The sequence below is a fragment of the Cyprinodon tularosa genome, unplaced genomic scaffold (assembly GCF_016077235.1).
Source record: "Cyprinodon tularosa strain WSP-4 unplaced genomic scaffold, ASM1607723v1 ctg733, whole genome shotgun sequence".
In the NCBI taxonomy this organism is placed as follows: domain Eukaryota; kingdom Metazoa; phylum Chordata; class Actinopteri; order Cyprinodontiformes; family Cyprinodontidae; genus Cyprinodon; species Cyprinodon tularosa.
In genome coordinates this window covers 345,145-366,311 of record NW_024039489.1, presented here as the reverse complement: position 1 = coordinate 366,311, position 21,167 = coordinate 345,145, and the positions used below count along the sequence as shown (strand labels likewise).

General features: G+C 40.6%; 1 protein-coding gene across 1 annotated transcript; it reads left to right on the top strand.

Moving 5' to 3' along the window:
* Nucleotides 1-688: 688 nt before the first annotated feature.
* On the top strand, nucleotides 689-12,318 carry LOC119772931 (ankyrin repeat and SOCS box protein 5-like). The gene is made up of 7 exons (XM_038269644.1): nucleotides 689-851; nucleotides 2,577-2,656; nucleotides 5,789-5,896; nucleotides 5,976-6,129; nucleotides 11,156-11,290; nucleotides 11,907-12,098; nucleotides 12,174-12,318. Exons 1-7 carry the CDS (start codon nucleotides 761-763, stop codon nucleotides 12,299-12,301), a joined length of 888 nt encoding a protein of 295 aa, XP_038125572.1. The 5' UTR covers nucleotides 689-760; the 3' UTR covers nucleotides 12,302-12,318.
* The last annotated feature ends 8,849 nt before the right edge of the window (nucleotides 12,319-21,167 follow it).

Here is a 21,167-nt window from a genome sequence, read left to right as displayed (position 1 = left end):
ACTTGGTTCCACAGGAGAGGAGCCTGATAACTAAAAGATCTGCCTCCCATTCTACTTTTAGAAGTTCTAGGAACCACTAGTAAACCTGCAGATTGAGAGCGAAGTGCTCTGTTAGGAACATAAGGAACAATCAGATCTCTGATATCAGATGGAGCTTGGCCATTTAAGGCTTTATATGTGAGAAGGAGGATTTTAAATTCTATTCTGGATTTAACAGGAAGCCAATGAAGAGAAGCCAGGATAGGCGAGATATGATCTCTCTTTTTAATTTCCATCAGAACTCTGGCTGCAGCATTTTGGATCAGCTGAAGGCTTTTAACTACAGTTGGATTAGATCACATCTGCTGGAGGTTAATGCAAACAGCTGGTCAGTTTTTAGTGACTAAAATTGAATTCTGATATTCACATGTTATATTTTACTATAATATAATATAATATAATATAATATAATATAATATAATATAATATAATATAATATAATATAATATAATATAATATAATATAATATAATATAATATAATATAATATAATATAATATAATATAATTATAATTTTAATGTACCATTAAAACCAAATCCTTCTTGTTTCCTCTACTGTTATTTCCTGATTCTGCAAAAACTATCAAATAATGTCAGCCAATCAGAGTGATCTTCGGGTCTGGCTCCTCCCCTCGCTCTGACTCATGTTGTCCTGTTTTGACTGCAGCACGTGAGCCTCCGCCGCGGTACATGGAGTCCCTGCAGGATCAGCTGGAGAAGGGATGTCCAGGAAACGAGCAGCGGAGCCGGAGTCTGGATCCAGTGACTCCCCGGAGAGGAAGCGGACCTGCTGGGGGGTTCTGATCAGCCAAGGTAGGTTCGCTGCATGGGGACAGGATGGCCTGAAAACAGGAAGAATGAAAGAACAGCTCAGACTGGGAGCAGTTCAGTGTTTGACATTTAATCCTGCGCAGCTTCTCACCGTATTATGGCCCAGAGAGATCTAATGGCGCAAGCCTAAAATATCCTGCAGCTGATCTACAGACAGTATGGTAGCAGGACTGCAGAAACTCTAACTGCTTTTCATAAAATAATAAAATAGTAATTAGAGCCTGTTAGTGATTGGATTAAGCTTTTATTTTTTCCAAACATTAATTTTTTTTAGTAGATTTGAAGGAGAAATGTCCTTAATTTTAAGTGAAGGCAAGACTTGGGACCTTAGATGCCAATTGAAGGAGTTTAATGTGTCAGTTTGTTAATATTTAACTGTAACATTAAACAAGAAACACATGCAGAGAGCTGTCAATCTCAGTTTCATTTATGTATTAACTTAACTAGATTATAGAAAAATATCACACTGTTGTAGGTCAGAATAATGATATGATTGACCTTTTAATAACAGAGTCAGCACTAACATTCACCAAAACAGGGTGTATAGTTGGGCTGCAGCTGCTGAGTATTTTAATAACCAATTATCTGCCAAAGTAATTGAATCATTGAATCAAATAATCTGACAATTATCCTTTTCTTTAAAGATCATGTGATCAAAATGTAATGCAGTGGAATTATTTTTGCTTTGGTTGTAATAGCGTTTATTTGCTGTAAATTGTCATAAGTGCTGCTGTTTAAACTCTCCTTACTGTTGCTATCAGTACATTTTAAATGCAGGGCAGCCATATATGGCTTTGATACCGTAGTTAGTAAGAAAATATTCTGCTTTCTAATCCTACTGTTTTGATACTTTAAGATGTTTATTTCCCTCCCCGGTAGGGCTGGCAAATACCTTTATTTAATCAGATATTATTTCGGCTGTTATATACTGTTTATGAACATACAGCCCTACCAACTGTGTGTTAGAACACTAGATGAAAGAGTGATTGGAGCACTAATCATGGTCAAACAGTTAATTCTGCACATACACGGAATAAATTCACCACAACTTCTGTTCAAAATATAAGAGTTTATTAACAAAAATCATTCAGCTCCAAGTCAAACGTATTTCAGTTTAGAACTCTTAACTAGGACTAGTAAAACTAAACTAAACTAAACTACTATGTGCAAAGAGGAAGGGAAGCACGGTTGAAAACCATATTATAGTTTACACTTTACATATTGATTTCTCTGACTTTGAAGGTTGACATTTTTCTAGCAGTATACAGCACATAACCAAAATGCATCACTTAACCAAACATCGGATGCTACAATATAGGAGCCCACCTCTTTTGAATTGGAGGTTTTATTTGTCTAAATCATTGGTTTATGTTAGGGGATTTATTTAAGTGCTTTTTGAACATTATCAATAGGTCTGCCAATAAAAGTACTAAAACCCTCATTTACTTAAAACCAAGATGTTTCCCCATCTTCCCTCTTTTTCTATATGAGCATGTATTAACAGCAGCTTGATTTATATGTGTTTTTGGAGACTACATGGAGGTAAATGTTAAGCAGAAGCTGACTGATGTGGTCAATGTTAACATGTAATGATGACTGCTGTTCCATTCTGACTAACTAGCCTGAACAAGCACACTGTTGAAATATGAGTAAAGGAGATATATAAACTTTTAAAAATGAAGAATAATGCTGTGTTTTCTAATGCAGGTTCCTGGGCAGATCGCTCTCCACTTCATGACGCAGCCTCTCAGGGTCGCCTCCTGGTCCTACGCAGGCTGCTGGCTGAGGTAGGATGTTCATAAATTTCTAATTTATAATGATTTTTTTTTAATATATATAAAACAAAATAAAATAGTGTATGTTAAAATAATTTACTTAGTTCAAAATGTCTTTAACCTGTTCGGCTCAGAACTGGTGGACCCAGTATTCATGGAGTGGAGAAATGGAGTGGGCGGTGTCAGTGTCTACAGCGGGAACCTCTGGTCTTAATGTCCAGTTCTGGTCCAGGAGTAGAGGTAGAGCCCTGCTGGCGGGCCGCCAACCCAGTGAGGCGGTTGTCAAACAGAGAATCCCACATGCAGGACTGGAGTATCGGAGGACAGTGATGTGCAAAATAATATCCTGCAGATAATGAATAAATGATTAACTAGAACTGGAGTTATAGCTAATTATCGAAAGGTAAAATCAATTTAGTGTTCTTAATTGGATAATTGTAGCTTTAAATTATCTACTTACCGGGGTGGCGGATGCACCTCTGGAGGGTTCCTGGACCGGCTGTTAAAATCCAGGTCTCCACCAATCTAGTGACCCAGGTTAAGTGGCCAGCAGAGCTATTAATTATCAATAAAGAACCTTTTATCTCTGTTTATTCGCACTATTACCAAAAAGGGGGGTGGATCTGACCTGAGTGATAAATCCTCCGCTATATGAAAGACCATAACCACTACAAGTTAACCAAAGTCTTTATTCTAATAATTTAGGATTACAGAAAATCTAACATCTATGCAAACACTACACGCTACTAGAAAAATAAACACGAGGTAGATTAAATGACTAGTTTAAAGAAATCGAAAATAAAGAATAAAACAAAATAGAAAACAAAAGAATAAAACCATAAGAGTCCGTTTACTGGCTTCTGAGATCATTCAAATATGCCAGATATGAATACATTCTCTAATGTCCGTTAGCAGCAGGTATGATGATAACAGTGCAATTAATCATAAAATTAATACATCCAGCTTAAAAATTGGTAAATGATAAAAAGCAGAAGTCGTTTAGCAAAACACATTAACAAACAGTGTACCTGTGTGTGAGAAGGGCATGTAATTAAATGAGGGACTCCCCCTTTTCCACGTGGTGAGAGGAACAAAGAAAAAATGTGGGGGGGTTGGCAGTCTGTAATCAAGATGGCCCCCACGTGGTTGAATGTGGCAATTCTATAATGGTCTTAAGGTAGAAACAAAAGAAGATAGGAAAGGAAAAGAAAGATGGGAAAGAAATATCACTTGCAGTTTCACAGCACACTTACTTCAACCAAATGAACCAACTCTTATAACCAGCACAGTTTAAAAATCAGCATTAATTCAAATCCCTGAATCTACCTGTCTATCTCGCCGAGCGCAGCACCTCATTAATGCATCGAAAAGGAAAGGAAATTGATTTACTGTTAGTTGCCTTCGGTCCATGAAGGAGTGGTGTTTCCAAGGGAACCGTGGCCTGGTTGCGGCCACGCAGAGTTTTCGGCACCGGGTCCGCCCTCGGGAAAGTTCAGTCAGTTCGGTGCTACAGCAGAGGGCTCGATGTGCTCTCAAGTCATGGAGGATGAATTTTGCGGAAATGATCGGCGAGGAGCGTCCTCCTCAGCCGGTCCGTACAAAAAGGGAAAAGACGCACTCAATCCGCTGTCAGCTTCAAAGGCTTCCGTCTCCCCAGTTGGCGCAGCCGCTATGCACGATGGAACACTGCGATCCGTGACTTTTGACGCAGGAAAAACGAAAGCTACTTCCAGTTAGCTTTCTTCTGGTATTTCACGTGAAATGAGCCTCTCCTGATGGGCTTTGAAAACCCATGGACAAAGAGGAAAAATGGAGTCCGCGCTCTGGGTTTTAAACCACGAGTGACGTGGGGGCACTTCCTGTGTGAGTATTAGCTGATTGGTCTGTGATTAAGGGGACCACCTCCCACCGTGGGTCGGTACAGTGGTCTTCTGGAAATCCTTTGTTCTTTTTTGTGGCGGGAATCCATTGTTCTTCTTAGTGGAAAAGAAAAGGGGGATGGTTTCAGATGGCTCACCCAACTGGCTTAGCTCCATTTTGGCAATATATCCCAACAACAGGCAGGCGGTCAGAATCGTGAAGACGTACATGAGCAGGATAAACAGTAAAAGACGAGGTAGGGGACATTGTACATGGTCAGAGGCAGGAGATCAGAGAGACGGTGAAGTGCAAAAGGACAATCCAGGACAGAGTCGGGTCATAGTTCCAGGTATGATTCACAGAGCAGCTGACAGGGTGGATGACGGCAGGCTGGAAACAAATCCGGTCGGTACTCAGCGGGCAGAGATAAGGCAGTTAGTCAGGTTAGGTGGAAACCAGAAGACAGGTCAGGCAATCAGAATCAGATGAGAACAGGCAGGCTCAGAAGTCGAGAGGCAGACAGGTCAGGATCAGAAACTCAGAGCTAAGAATGCTGGAATAAGTTTCACCAATGACTCGAAATAATCTGGTACTGTTGACTGGTCTGAAGGCAGGTTATATACGACTCATTCAGGTGGATCAGATGAGCGAGTAATGAGAACTGAGTGGAGTTAAGCAGGTGTGTGAAATGATCAGCCCAGGCATCAGTGCAGAGATCCTGACAAATCCATATTAAACCAATGACTTATACATAAAAAAAAAAAAAAAAAAAAAAATTGATCTTGAGTTCAGATAAACACACAGGCAGGAAATGACTAATGTAGATGTCTCAGACAAACTGATAATTGGAGAAAATTTCATTTTGATATTTGGTGGTTTGTTTGATTCAGTTGTGTCTGTTTTTCTACATTTTAATTTATGTTTTTGTCAAAGCTATATTCTATGTTGTTTCTTGCACAAGTTTATTTTTGCACATTATTGTTGCAGTTTGAGCCAAAAGGTAGATCCCACATGGCATGTTTATAAAATTCATACTAGTTCTTTTCTTTTTTTAGTAATACTAGATTATGCATACAATTAGGAGACTGTAAACACCACTGCCAGAGCTGTAATGATGTTATAGTAGATTGTGCAAATAAACTGATTGAGGCCCCCATAATCTTATTTTGTGTTGGCAATACAGAGGCTTGGCTGCCAGACCTGTTTCTGGGTGTTAAACTTGTTTGTTTTCTGCTGCATCAAAGCTGCAGTCAGCAATGATTCCCATCCTGTGTCTGCTTGCAGGGATATCATGCAAACATCAACACCATCGATCATGTGACGCCCCTCCATGAAGCTTGTCTGTCAGGACACGTAGCGTGTGTAAGAGCGTTACTAAGTGTTGGAGCTAATGTAAGTACCGTCCTACTGATGCTTGAAGTTTCACAATCAGGAATGCAATGCGGGGGTTTGACTCCACATGCTCATGCAGGTGAATGCTGCCACCATCGATGGTGTCACTCCTCTATACAACTGCTGTGCCTCAGGGAATGTGGCCTGCATGGAGCTGCTGCTGCAAAGCGGAGCGCACACCCACGCACGTCACACACACTTCCCTTCACCTTTGCATGAAGCCTGCAAGAGAGGTAAATAAAACACAGCAGGAACCAATGTGAGCTGCACTAACTTCCTTATACATGAAGAGAAGATGAAGCACATATTTTACAATAATGTGGTTAGATCAACATGCCTCATGTCCTTCAAGTGTACATTAATATATGTATATAATTGTGTGTATATATATATAAATAAATATATATATAAATATATATATATATATATATATATATATATATATATATATATATATATATATATATATATATATATATATATATATATATATATATACATATATATATATATGAATGAGTGGGAGATCGACAGGCGAATTGGTGCAGCGTCTGCCGTGAAGCGGGCGTTGTACCGGTCCGTCGTGGTGAAGAGAGAGCTGAGTCAAAAAGCGAAGCTCTGGATTTACCGGTCGATCTACGTTCCTACCCTCATCTATGGTCATGAACTCTGGGTCATGACCGAAAGAACGAGATTGCGGATACAAGCGGCCGAAATGGGTTTCCTCCGTAGGGTGGCTGGGCTCTCCCTTAGAGATAGGGTGAGAAGCTCGGTCATCCGGGAGGGACTCGGAGTAGAACCGCTGCTTCTCCACGTCGAGAGGAGCCAGTTGAGGTGGCTTGGGCATCTGTTTAGGATGCCTCCTGGACATTTCCCTAGTGAGGTGTTCCGGGCACGTCCCACCGGGGGGAGGCCCCGGGGAAGACCCAGGACACGCTGGAGAGACTATGTTTCTCGGCTGGCCTGGGAACGCCTTGGGGTTCCTCCTGAAGAGCTGGAAGAAGTGGCTGGGGAGAGGGAAGTCTGGGCCTCCCTTCTTAAGCTGCTGCCCCCGCGACCCGACCCCGGATAAGCGGAGGAAGATGGATGGATGGATGGATGGATGGATGGATGGATGGATGGATGAATATATATACATTAATTTACACTATTTTACATCGACATTCAGATGTAATGCAGATGTTAGCGTTAATTTCACCCAAGACCTTAAATTCCTTAACTCTCTCTACTGTCACAATATCTATCAGAATACGTAAATTTTCTTTATTTTCGCAGTTTCCAAACAACATAAACTTGGTTTTATCCAAATTTAATTATAGTTTGTTGATATCAAACCATATCTTAAGTCGATATAAGTCAAAGTTGACGTAAGCCATAAGCTGATCCAAATATGCTGATCACATGTATGAACGATGTTACTATCATCGGCAAACAAAACAAATGTAAGTATTAGGGGTGTAAATAATAATCGTTTTGTATCGATGCATCAGATCGTCGGCTGTTGGATCGATGCATCGATACAAAACTATATTTTTTTTCCCTCCGGTCTGTTTTTATCCATTTGCTCCTGGGCGTAATTCTTCCTCCCGTGCTGCGGTGCCGCTAAACCTGTTTTGCTTACCTCGCTTCCTGGTTATACTCCTGCAGCAGTGTGTTGCAGTAAGCTTGACACATTTTTGATTTATGCTAAAAATTGAAGCGTGGTCTGTGCTACACGCTGTGGGTCTAGATACGGTCGAGGCAGAGAGGAAGTTGGGGCGAGTTTAGTCCGACGACGGAGGGACACAAGGGCCAAAAAGAGCGGAGATCCAGGTGGAAAAAGGGTCCCAGCGTTCCCGCGCACCTCGCTCTTCTAGCGGGTCAAACTTCACGAGTTGTTTTCCGCAATTTCGGTCATAAAAACAAAACAAGCCGGCCTCCTGTCTGCGGTCAGCTACAATTTGGGAGAGGAGCAGCGGAGTGTCTGTGGAGGGGTCGGGACGTCAACACTCTGGAGCGGAGGTATTGCATTGCACTCATTGCACTGATTTTGTGCAGTATTTTTTGATGCAAAGCCTTTTAGAATCTATAACGCAGGGGCATTATTATTTTTTTTTAGTTAATGAGGTTTTAATAGGAATAGGTGGAGTAGAACTTTTCTACTTCTGTTATTTGCTGTTGTTTCTCAAAAAAACGGATAATGATATTACAGCTTTCATTGATTTATTTCAAATTTGAAAGATTGTCTTGCCTGCAAAAAAGGTAAAAAAAAACAAAAAAAAAACAAACAATTAATCGAATCGTATCGTGGTGTATTCTTGAGTATCAAAAATAATGAAATTGTTGGGTCAGAAAATCGATACTAAATTGAATCGCCATGATGGATGTGATTTACACCCCTAGTAAGTATTCTAGAAACTTTGCAGATGACAATAATATGAAGGAAAACTAATTTTGGACCCAATACTGACCCCTAGGGGACACCACAAACAATGTCCAAGCACAATGACTGGCAGTCATCCATTTGCACAAATTGTTGCCTGTTGCTTAGATAGCTTTTCATCCAGGGCAGTAGTACTCCCTGGATGTCATAACACTCCAATTTCTTAATTAATATTTTGTGATTTATTGTGTCAAAAGCTTTTTTTAGATCAACAAATACACCAACTACAGATTTCTTATTATATAAGGCGCTGGTGACTTCTATCAATTCAATGACTGATTGCTGTAGATCTTTGTGATCTAAATCCATAGTGACTTTCAAAAAGCAGTTAATGTTTATTAATGCATCTATCTAATCTATCCACAAATAATTTCTCCCAAATTTTGGAAAACTGTTAAAGTAGAGAAAAAGGCCTATAATTTGTGAAATGGTGTATGTCACTGGATTTATAAATTGGAATAACTTACCTTCTTGATTACTGTCACGTCAATGCCATCACAGTAAGTTGACCTCTTGTTATTACATTTATTGACAATATCTTTCATTTCCCTTTCTCTCACAGCAGTGAGAAACATTGAATAAAGATTTCTACTGATTAATGTTTCATTCAGAGCTCCAGTTGTTGTAGAATGCGGGATTTTTTCTACCAGTTTGGGTCCCACACTCACTAAATATTTATTGAATTTATGTACAACATCATTCATTTCCTTAAAATTATCATCGTTATTTACAAAAAACTGCAGAATTTAATTTTCCCGAGCTTTTCTAGATAAAATTAATCAATACATTCCAAATTCCTTTGATATTTTTCTTATTTCTATCTAATCATTTACTGTAATAATCCTGTTTCGCTGTTCATATTATAACAGTTAATTTATTTTTATATTATATTTATTCTCTCCCTCCAAAGACCCATGCCTTAATAAATCTCTATATAATTTGTCCTTTTTTTTTAACAGGCATTCTGTAAACCATTTGTGATCTATGGAGCTTCTGAGTATTTGTTTTTATGAGAGAACATTATTAATGGACAGTTTTTATTGTATAATACTTTAAAGATATTCAGAAAAATTATCATATGCTATATCGACATTATGTTCTTGCAAAACAGACTCCCAGTTATGTTTCAATAAGTCCTCTGTGAAAGATTTGAGGGATTCCTCTGTTCTTACTCTTAAACTGTGGATTACTTTTATCCTTATTTTTTATATAGAAATTGTTGCTAACAACAAAGACTGGAAAATGATCACTAATCACCATTAATCCACTTAACTTATTGTTGTCTAAGATAGCAGTAAATATCTTATCTACATGTGGCATTGTTAAGTGGGATTCTGCTGGGTCTAGAGATTTTGGGAAAAATGCTCTAACTGTACGTGGTATTAATGAACTCTTCAGTTTATTTAATAATATGCTGAATTTGAAAAGGAAGCACATAATTATATTGGAGCAATTTATTGAGTCCGCTGTATTTAACTATCATATCATTCATATTATATAATGCAGGAACATATTAGGTTACTGAATAATAAAGATGAATGAAATATGTGTAACACTTCAGACTTCTTTACTTTCATTAAATTACAGCATATGTTGCTATGACATACCGTCAGACTATTTAACAATGAGGTGGATGTTAACCATGATATATCTCTCTGTGGTGTGATCCAGCGTTCAGTGCTGGGAGACATTTTGTGCTGTTAAAAGCGTTTTTAAACGTTGCTTTGATTTATCTCAGAGGAATGCTAACGTACGGCTTTATGTGAGAGATGCTCTTAAACACGAGAGTTAACTAAGCTAACAGGTGTTGTTAGTTCTGACCCTTATCTGATTAAATGTATTTAATCTAGAGCAGGCATCCCCAAACTCGGTCCTCGAGGCCCGCTTGTTTAAAACAGCTGATTATAATGATTGCAGTAGAGCAAAAGTCTGTTAATTAGCTTTCAATTAAAATCAGCTGTGCTGGAGCAAGGAAACCTCTAAAACATGCAGGACAGGGGGCCTCCAGGACTGAGTTTGGGGATGCCTGATCTAGAGGGTGAATGTTTCCTGGTCTCCAGGACTTCTCAGTCTGCTGATACTGGTTGATTTGGCTACAGTGCAGTGCCGCCAGTGGCCTCCAGGGGCGCTAAACCTGGTAGTTACAGGTCTAGCGCCCCCAGATGGCCAAACATTACGCAGTGCTGCTTTTGACAGGTGCAGCCAGTGATGGAATCAATTATGTGGTTTTTACCTCTTTGGTTGTAGGACTCCACCTTTGTTTGTCTTCCCTGTTCATTACGTGGTTTCAAGCCCTCAAAGGTTTAAGGTTTTAACCTGAACCTTCCTCTGACATCAGCGCGGTACTTTGGTTCTCAGCACTGCCTCCAACTGAGTTTTCTCTCTGAGCAGTCTCTGAAGGCCCTCTCTGACTTTTCACTACATGCCTAAATGGTGAGACGCTGCAATGAGATTTGCTACTAGCATTAATGAAACACTGAACAGGTGAACTCAATAAACTGACTAGTGAGTGTTCACAGAATATATGAATGCTGTACAGTGAACAGATTTTGAATTCAATGGATCCATGCTGTGCTCATTTAAAGTGATGTTTCTAATTATTCGTATCTTTTAATTCGGTTCTTTAATTCCAGAGGGACAGTTTCTCAGAGAGTGTAGAAAGGAAAGAACCCTCTCGTTGTATTAACAGTTACATTTAACATTGTTGTTTCTAAACAAATGTCCAGAAAGTAAACAGATCATCATAGGTCACCAGGACAGAAGTCCTCTTCCAGCTAACAGGGGAAACAGTATTTTCTATGTCTGTCTGTAACATTATGATTTCATCCTGTGTGAAGGAAACAGCCAGTGTGTGGAGTCCCTTCTGTCTCATGGAGCAGATCCAGACTACCAGCTCCCCCACCTGGGCTCTCCTCTCTATGTCAGCTGTCTGCACCGACACACCGCCTGCTCCAAGATGTTGTTGGACAGAGGTGTGTAAGCCCTTTCTATCCATCCTCCTAACAGCTACATATACTCTCCCACTTCCTCTAAGCTGTGTTTGGGAGATAGTTTTATTTGAATAACATATGTGGCATTTAACTGAAACTATCTTATTTTAAATTCCCCTTTTGGATTAATAAAGTATTTTAGATTTGAATTCAGTCTTCTGTACAGGCTACAGTTATCATAGTAAACCAGTTTTCCTGCATGATGTTGGTCCTTTAAAAGACTTCATACAAACAACATCAGAATCAGGTTCAGCAACATGATAGCCAATAACTAACTTTGGTATTCTTCACTCAGTAACAGCTTTCACACTAAAGAGTGCTGCTATATTGAATAAGGTTGATTATGGGTCAGAACCAAACTGTTAACTGTCTGCTTTTGTTCACCATCTCCTGTCTTGGTACATCTGTACAAAAAATAAATAAACAAAAATCTTTTCTTTATTTCTTAGTTCAGGAACCATCATGTCACACTGTTAGAATTTAAGAGCCTAAAAACAGACTAATCCTCCTATTAACTTAAACAATGTCATCAGTTTTTGGCCCCAGGGTTTAATAAATCTTGCTGTTGTTGTGACCTTCTTTGTCTGGGTCTGACCAGGAGCCAGTGTTAATGCAGGCAGAGGAGGTGAAAGCCCTCTACATGCAGCTGCCAGACAGGACTGTGCAGATCTGGTGTCGGTTCTACTGGACCATGGAGCTGAAGCTAAGCTCAGAGACGGTAACGGACGGCGGCCTGTAGATCTAGCCCCCCCTGGTGGAGAGACGCACCAGCTCCTTGTGGCATTTGAAGGTACGCCTGCAGTGATTTTAAGCTGAATTTAACCTGGATGGTCAGATTAGAGGAACCTGCTCTGTTTGTCTCTAGGTTCCCCCCGGAGTCTCTGCCAGCTGTGTCGTCTGCGGATCAGGGATATGATGGGGCCAACCAGGATCAAGCTGCTTCCTCTGCTCCCACTTCCTTCACTTCTTACTCGATATCTGGAGCACATGTAGAGCAACACAGGCTGCATGTTAGCATCTGTATTTCTAAGTCTAGATGTAGTGAGTGGAGATAGTACTTCCTGCCAGCATGTCACCATGGATTAAACTGGATGAAGGAACCACTGTCCAACCACTGTCCCCACACTCACTTTATCCTCCCTGTAACTGGAGACTTTTTTTATTGTTTGTTGGACAGTATTTTTGCTCTGGATTATAACATCTACGATTTTTTTTTTTTTTTTTTTTGTGGTGAATGTCAGGATAGTTGTACATTTGTCCATAATAAAATGCAAATTTTATTTTATCTTAGTGACATTTTCAGCAATCAGAAGGTGTGTCTGCATTTGATGCATAAATTGAAATATTAGGAAATATTAAGTTAAATTTACTTATTTTCCCCTGATTTAAGCAGGTGAGAAAATTTGCTAATGTATTAAGTTGATTTATATTTAAAATAAAAAATGTATTTACAGTATCTGATTATATGGGTCAACATGCTCATTCCAATAGCAGAGCATCTTATTAATCTGCTCATATTAATGGCAAATACACTTAAGAATTTTAAGAATTTTCGATTTATTTTAGATCAGTGTTTGTAGAGCATCTCTCTCAGGTGATCCTGGAACGGATTAAGCTTCCCCCAGAGGAGCTGGAGGAGGCGTCTGGGGAGAAGGAGGTCAGGGCGTCTCGGCTGACCCGCTCTCCCCTAAAACGGAAGATGACTAGTTTTTGATTGGATGATATGAATCTGTTTACCGTATCACTTAGGGCAGAAGATATTCTGAATGACAGATGTTGTAAAGGTTATTTATGAGTAATGTTTTTATTAAATAAAGGTTTGCTGGCTGATTAAGCCTTATTTATGCTGATTTAAATTTATACCCTACTTAAAGCTGAAGTCTGTAAGTTTTTAAAAATCACTTTTTTGTCATATTGGCTAAAACTGTCCCTATGCCCAGACAGCAGTACATGTGATATGTAACCTGTGAAAGAAACTGCTTCAATTGGTACCGCCTACTGCCTGTATTTCAATCTGGAAAGAATAATTCGGGACGAGTCAAAACAACCAATCACAGCCAGAGGAGCGTCTGATGGAGTGTCAATCACAGCTCACACACGCTGAATCCCGCCCCCCCACCCCCCACCGCTTAACCTGCCGCTGCTGCCCGGCTGCTGCAGTCAGGAGGACGCGCGTGGAAGTCATGGCGGAGCGACAGCCACCAGCGAAAGAGAAACTGCCCTAACTGCCCCTGCCGACAACTGCTTACACGGCAAACTTCGGTATAACCAGCATCTTATATCTAGCTGCTTGGAGGTGAGTGTAATCGCTCTTACCGGTTCACACTCCATGCCGTGTTGCACGCTGCTTGGACGCTTGTGGTTGCATGCGGTAGCCGCGCAGAAGCTGTGAGAGGGGTGGAGCTTGGAGGTGGGGCATGAGTGAAGCAGAGAGGGTGGGGGAGTGGCGTGAAACCTGTTTTTCTTCAAATTTTCAGTCGAAGTCTGCTCTCTCCTCAATGTTACAGACTGCAGCTTTAACAGGGTATATACCCTGTTGAAGAACAAATCATTGTATATTGTTTATATATATAACCTGACAACAGCCAGATGCATGTCTCACTCCGCCTAGCTCCACTCACATACATCTGGGAACCTGCTGGGAACCGAATTTATGGTCTGTCCAATCAGGACGCAGGGCGGGTGTGTCCTGGAGTGGAGAAGCGCCCGTGAGATTCCAACAACAATGGCAGCTCGCATTGAGGAAGCAAGTGTTAGCATTGATGCTGCTATTTCTTCTGTGTTGTCCAATCTATCTGATATTGTTTCATTAAAAGAACATCACAAGCTACGTTTACATGCGCAAAATTTCCCCGATCCGATCCAAACCTTGGTTGATCGGAAATTCAAAATCTCCGTTTACATGGACACTAAATGAAATGATCCGATCATGACGTGTGTATACATGTACCAAGCGTTGGATCAGATTAAATCTTTTAAGCATGCGCAGAACTTCCTGCCAAACTTGGCAGTTCTGTCTGCGTCTGGTTTTTGGGAGGCCTGACAAACGATGCGCTCGGAGCGAGCGGAAAGAAAAAAGGAGAGAGGAGGAAAAAAGCGTTTGGCAGCGAAATGTCCGAGAGAAAATGTAGAGAATGAGCGATTGAACCGGCGTGGGAGGGCGAGTGGGCTGTAGAGAGGAAGAAGAGGAAGAGGAGGAGGATAAATTCCTGCTTCCTGCAGCTTTAAATTAACTTATAAGTCGGCGTTCCTAGACTCCCCCCGCCATGTTGTTCACAGCGAGAGCGAGAGCGACCGGTGGTTTCCTGTTGTTGACAAGGCGGAAAACGTCACGCTGACGTCGCACACATGCGCAGTGAAGATTATTTTACTCTTTAGATCCGAATGGGTGTTTACATGGACGCCAATCGGAATGGCGATCGGCAAAAACCACCTCTCTCTTTCGGAATTAAATTTAGATCCGATCGGACCGAATCGGATTAGAATCTTCAGTCTGACATGTTTACATGAAACATTTTTGATCTGATCAGGCCTTCAATCCGATTAGTTGTGTCCATGTAAACGTAGCTAGAGAACGGCTTTGAAGGCTTTTGTTGGTGGAAACGATGTTTTCGCCCTTCTCCCGACTGGATTTGGCAAGAGCTTGATCTACCAAATGGCTCCTCCTCTCACAGTGTCATGGGTTAGCTTCGGTGTGAGTGGTTGAAATAGCACGTCAATAAAGATGACAGACAAGTGGCTTATCCAATCATATGCAAGGAGTTTTGATAAGGCCCAGCCTTCAGTAAAGGCAATTCCTATGGCGGGTTCCCAGATGTATGTGAGTGGAGCTAGGCGGAGCGAGACATGCATCTGGCTGTTGTCAGGTTATATATGTATGCGTAGAAAAAAACCCTTCTTAAACTGACACCTTAACATGTTGAAGGGGATTCAATGCGGCTTAAATGCCCCTGGTAAGCTCTCACAAGGCAAATATAGGCTCTGGATGCCAGGTAAGAGAAAGAGAGTTTGAAAAAAGCCATTTTGAAGACTAAGAAGTCCAGGTTCGATAGCATGGAATCTGATTGTTTTTTAATTATTATAAATAATTATTAGACTTATATCATTATTTTCTCCCACACTGTTTACATTTTATCACTCCTGCACTTTATGGAAGGGAAATGTTCATTTACTGTCTGAAAAGCCTTAGAGAATGAAATTTCATCTTTCGTCTATCTTACACTCTTCTGTGAGATGGTGGATGGTTTCTAAGGCCTCTGCGTAGTCTGCACCTCTGATCTTGTCTGGTGTGGTAGATCTGGGCCTTTACTGCTCTGGTGTTCAAGGCCTTCTGTGTTGGCAAGATTCTTCAGTCCAGCCCTCTCTAGCCATTGTTGGGATTTAGTCATATCAGCCACTTCAGCTATCTGTTGGCGGTACATCCCATTGTTGTGCCATGTGCCATGATCATGGTTTTGGACATTGGGAACCAGTGTCCATGTTTCATCTTGACATGATGACCAGTGAGGAGAATGCAGTTTTGGCTCATAACAGCTGTAAGACCTCTGTAACCCTCCTTTTCAGCCAACTGCCTCCACAGGAACTCCCACAGAGGTATGACTTGCCACCCACCTCTGTGTTGAGGACAGTAAAGACCAAAACACACAGGATTTCATTCTCTCTTTCCCATGAAGCTGCCAGAGGAGCCACACCAGAAAAGGCCAACATGGAGATCCAGGCAAAATGCCCAGATCTCCAAAATGACCAAGGATAAGTCATGGTGGCTGACTCTTCAGAACCAAACTGCTGCAAAACAGACTTTTTGCAACACATTTCTTTTCATGTTCAGAACTTACAGAGCCAGACTGGAGAACTGGTGGCTCACGTCCCTTAGTGTGAGCCACATGGGACAAGAAAACTCTGTTTGCTGCGAGCCTGCTGTGCTAAGCTGCTGCTGGGTAAAACTAAACTTTACAAATGGACACGGACAAACGGTTTGCAGGTCTGGCACAATTAGGGACAGAACAAACAATATGTCCTTTGATGATTTTTATCATTTCATGTGTTTACTGATGGGTAAAGACAAAGCTAACAGGATGGACGGCATGCTATGCTACAGGAATATGTGTTGAGCTGTTATTGAAGCTTGGACAAGCTTTATTTCACTAAGGGTTTAAACACTGATATAACATTAGTGTTCATATGTTCCTTAGATGCTCATTACATTTCCATTACAAAGTATGACCAAGAGTCATTTAGTGGAATCCTGATGTCTATTCGCTGCTAGCTATTTGGAAGAGGGTAAAGAATCATTTAACTAAAGGTTATTGGTTCCTGGTTAAGCAAATCATTTAATAAAACATTATTTGGCCAAATAATGTTTTATTCACCTCATGGATTTGCATTGTGAATTGGTCTGAAAACATTCCAATTTCTTTAAAATTAGTGAAAAGCTAATTTGATCATATCCCAAATTTTTCCAGATAAACTTTGGTTTTCAAACACAAAATCCATCTTAAACTGTAATATGTTTTTCAACCATCTTCCGCTTCCTCTTTGTACATAGTAGTTTAGTTTAGTTTCAGTTAAGAATTTTAAGCTGGCTGGGAATTGAATATAACAGTTATTCATAACATTAATATGGCATCCAACTTGGATTGGCATTGAATATATATTATTCATAACACCATGCAGGCAGTGGCACCCGGCCCATAGGGGGCGCTGGGGCACCGCCCTCCCTGATAAGAAGAGAGAAACGTAAAATATATTTTTAGAAATTAACTCATAAATGTCAGTTTTACTCTCTAGAGTGTTTACATATAAGCAAAACAAATTATATAAACTACATTTCCCTATCTACTGTCATTAATTTGTGGATTTCCACAGACAGACTCCTACCGTCTCTGTTCTGGGGGCGCTGATCAGACAGCCCCACATTTGCAGAGAATCTGTCAATCATGTACTATTGCTAGGTGAATTTAATGGCCAATCAGCATCTCAGAACTTTATGGTCTTGGGGATCTGAAAATACTGCACTTTAACAGGCTTCTGAACCCAAGCGCAGGTGCAGACAATTAGAGGGAAGATGGCGAATGTAACGAACGAGATGCAGCTTCCACCAAATTCGGAGGGATCCTTATTTATCTACCCATTTGCCAGAAGAACATCCCTGTTGTAGGATATGAACATTTCATGTCATGGTTATTGTGACTGTGACGAATCCACATCCTCTAACTTTGCGCGCCACACACACATTCCTGTTATACTGTGTTTGTGAGGACCAATCCGCTCGCGCTGAGTCCAGTAGCTCCATTAACTTAAAAAACACAAGCTGTTCCTGGTTACCTGCTGGCGTATTGAGGGTGCACACTTAATATTTCAGTGGGGTTAGCCGTGTGTGTGTGTGGGTGTGTGGGGTGTGTGTGTGTGTGTGTGTGTGGGTGTGTGGGGGGTGTGGGTGGTGTGTACGTGTTTATGCTATGGGGACTTGTCATCTTCAGTCTGGCTGCGTCTTTGCTGGGTTCAAACCCAGTTTGGTGTAATTGAATAAGTCAATGAATCTGTGTAAAATAATTAAGTTGTAAAAATTATTTGTTTTTGTACATCAGTTGTTTGTGGAGGTAATATATGGACAAAACTGATTTATGAGAAGAAATCAGACATAAGAGAGCCTGAGGTGAGGGGCTTAAACTATTTAATGAGGGCTGTGGGAAGAAAAGCGGCAATTTTTGTTTTCTGTTTCTTTGTTACATTGCTGGTAACTGGAGGGAGGCTGAGGCCCAGAAGATCTTGTACATGTTTAGTTTCTTTTGCACCCTGTTTTGAGTTTTTGAGCACAATAAATCACCAACACCGGTAACCCGACTGAGCCTGGATTCTTGGAGGCCAAAGAACCCCGTCACAGTGACCCAAATCATCACTGTTACTGTTATTATATAGTAAATTAAATCATTACTGTTAAATTGTATGTATTGTCCAATTGTTTATTTGAATTCTTATTCCGGATTAGTTGGAGACATACACTAGGCTATATCAGCCCCACCAAAAATATTTTTCACCTGCCGCCACTGCATGCAGGGTTTTTTTTCTTCCCATGATGGTTCCTTCAGTTCTTTCATTTCCACCTTCCACTGTCTAAGACATATACAGAATGCTTCATCCCCATACATACATGTACCTTGATCTTCAAAGACACTTGTTTCTCTCTTCTACATAGGTTATTCTCACTTCTGTCAGTGTAAACTTTGTATGGATTACCTTTCCTCTTTATGTCACCATTCAGCTACATTTATCTTGTGTCTCAGTTCCGAATAGACTTACTGGCATGTGTTTGACCTCCTGGTTCACTAATTGTGAAAGCACTTGCTGTTTGTGAACACTGAGTTACTAAGTAGCTCATATAGATATTATCTATAATAGATATGGTGTAATATCATACAGATATTAGACCATACGAAATAGAGAGCCTAGGCAGGATCTGATCCCACAGACTCCTGGGTGAAATTCATGCACAATGACCAGTCAGCCAATGGGACCTCCGTGAAGCCAAGTAGCCAGGGTGTATGATCATTCAGAGCAATATTGACAGGACTACACTGTCATTTATACAAACATTTGTATCTATTTTTTGTTTTTATTATTTTTTTATTTATTTGAATCTAAACTTACGGATCTGAAAGAGACCCTGTTATGTGTGTCGGGCACATTAAATATTTTTGTTTCTTTTTTTTTCCTTTTAGTGTTGTATAGACCTTAGTTCAGTCACTTAAATTTCAGAGTTGATAATTATTTGTTTTTTCTTTTGTAAATCGATTACGTTAATTTGCGTGATATTGGTCCGCCTATAAGTAGGCTGGGTTTCCACCTGTTAGTTTCTCTCTCTCTCTCTCTCCCTTCGAACCTTCTGATCGAGCCACCGTCACAGAGGGAGCGTCCAGACGCGATGCGTGTTGGGTTTTAATCCAGAGAAATGTGAGTTTAAACGATTAAGAGGAAATGATCAACACAGACAGGGATTTGTCAACCTCTGCAGTAGGGGAGAAAAGGTGCTGGCTCAGAAACCAGCACCTTCTCACATAGATCCCTTCATAGCAAAGCCTTTTATTAACAGTTTACAACATCATAGGGCGGGCCTTAAACAGAAGACCCAGTAATGATTACCTGGGAGGATGCAGGTCATAAGATGACCATCTGGCTGGATGGAAGCCACACAACCGTGTGATTCTGCCTCATGACCTACTGGAGGTCATAAAAGTTTATGACCCTTCTGGTTGAATCACAGGATAGAAATGTAGCATCTTCTTTCTTTCAATGTTTCATATGTCCACACAATAATTTTATAATTATCACTCTAACATTTCCCTCCTGTTAAACATAAAAACATCAGCATCGTTCAATTCATATTGTATTCATAGGAGTAGGAATATGAGTACAAACATAACAGTCTGTTTTGTTCAAATCTTCAGCAACGCGCTTGGAATGCTGCCACCACATTTTGGCACTGTAGGATGACTTGCTGTGGATCCATCAAAAATCATCCTGCTCTTCCTTTGTTTCAGACAGTCAGTTTGAGTTCCTAGGAACAACGGTCCAACGGTCATCACCGGGCAGCAAAACCACTTTGGTTTTTCAGATCTTCGCCAGTCCGTCCAAGGAAACACCCACTAACCGGACTCTAAAAGACTGGGTTAGGTTGGTTTCTTCACCAGCGTTGAGACGATTGGTCCTAAAAAACCAAACCTCTTTGAAGCTGGACTTCACCACAGATCTTTACCTTAGTCGTGGGGTCCCTGTGAAGGTTACTGGGCTTTTTTGCTGAGGAAAATTTTTTAATCAGTTTACAATGACTCTGGTGGATCCAAGTGTTTCTCTCCTGGATCTTCACAGTGGTGGGGGTTGTTAGTTGCACTATGTAGGGTCCTTCCCACCTCGGAGCTTCCCAACTCTTCCCTTTGATGATTTTAATCAGCACTCGGTCTCCAGGCTTCAGGCCTTCCTGTGGGGAAACCAAAAGGAGCTCTGGGCAGATTACATGTTCTTTGAAAATTTTCTGTATCTAAAACATTTTCAAAATCCATTTAAATTTAAAATGGGTCAATTTTCTTTTTTTTTTTCCTGCCCATGGCTGTCCTTCCCAAAAAGGTAAACAAAAGGTCCCCCATTCGCTATTTAAAAAAAGGGCCAAACCCTCGGGGTTTGGAACAATCCTATTTTTTAATTTTCCCAAAAAGCAAACACCCCCTGGCCAAAGGCTTTCCTTTTTTCTCCCCATAAATTTTTTCTAAATCTGTTCTTAACCCTCCTTTAAAGCTCTTTCCCAAACCCATCCGGCACTTTTGGGGTTTGGTAGGAACAGTGATTTTTAAAAAGGTTTTTGTTTTAAATTTTTAGACATTAGTGATCCACTTCTTTCCCCAAAAAAAAATGTTTTCCCTTTAAACATTTTGGGAAGATTTTTTGGATATGATGCCGGGTATGATTTTTTTAACACAACCCTTTTGCTACGTCAGTGCAGGGGCTTTTTTGGGGAAAAAAATTTTCTACCCTTTTAAAAAAATTGTCCATTTAGGACTAGGCGTACTTGTACTGCCATTTGGGGCAGCTCAATGTATTTCCAGCTAATTTTTTAAAAAGGGAGCGTACCTCTTGGCCCCTGTCCTCACTTATTTTTCTGATTTGTTTTGTGAATTGTTTTCACAACAGGGTTGTCATGATGGGTTAAATAAAAGCGACCCAAAAATGCAAAACACCACTGACGGACACAGGGATATAATTTTTAACAAGTTTATTATGCTCAACACACAGAAGGTACTTTTTTCAGGTTCGGGCCCCGGATACGGGTTCCCCCGGAGTCTCCCGTGAGAGAAAAACCCCCCAGTTA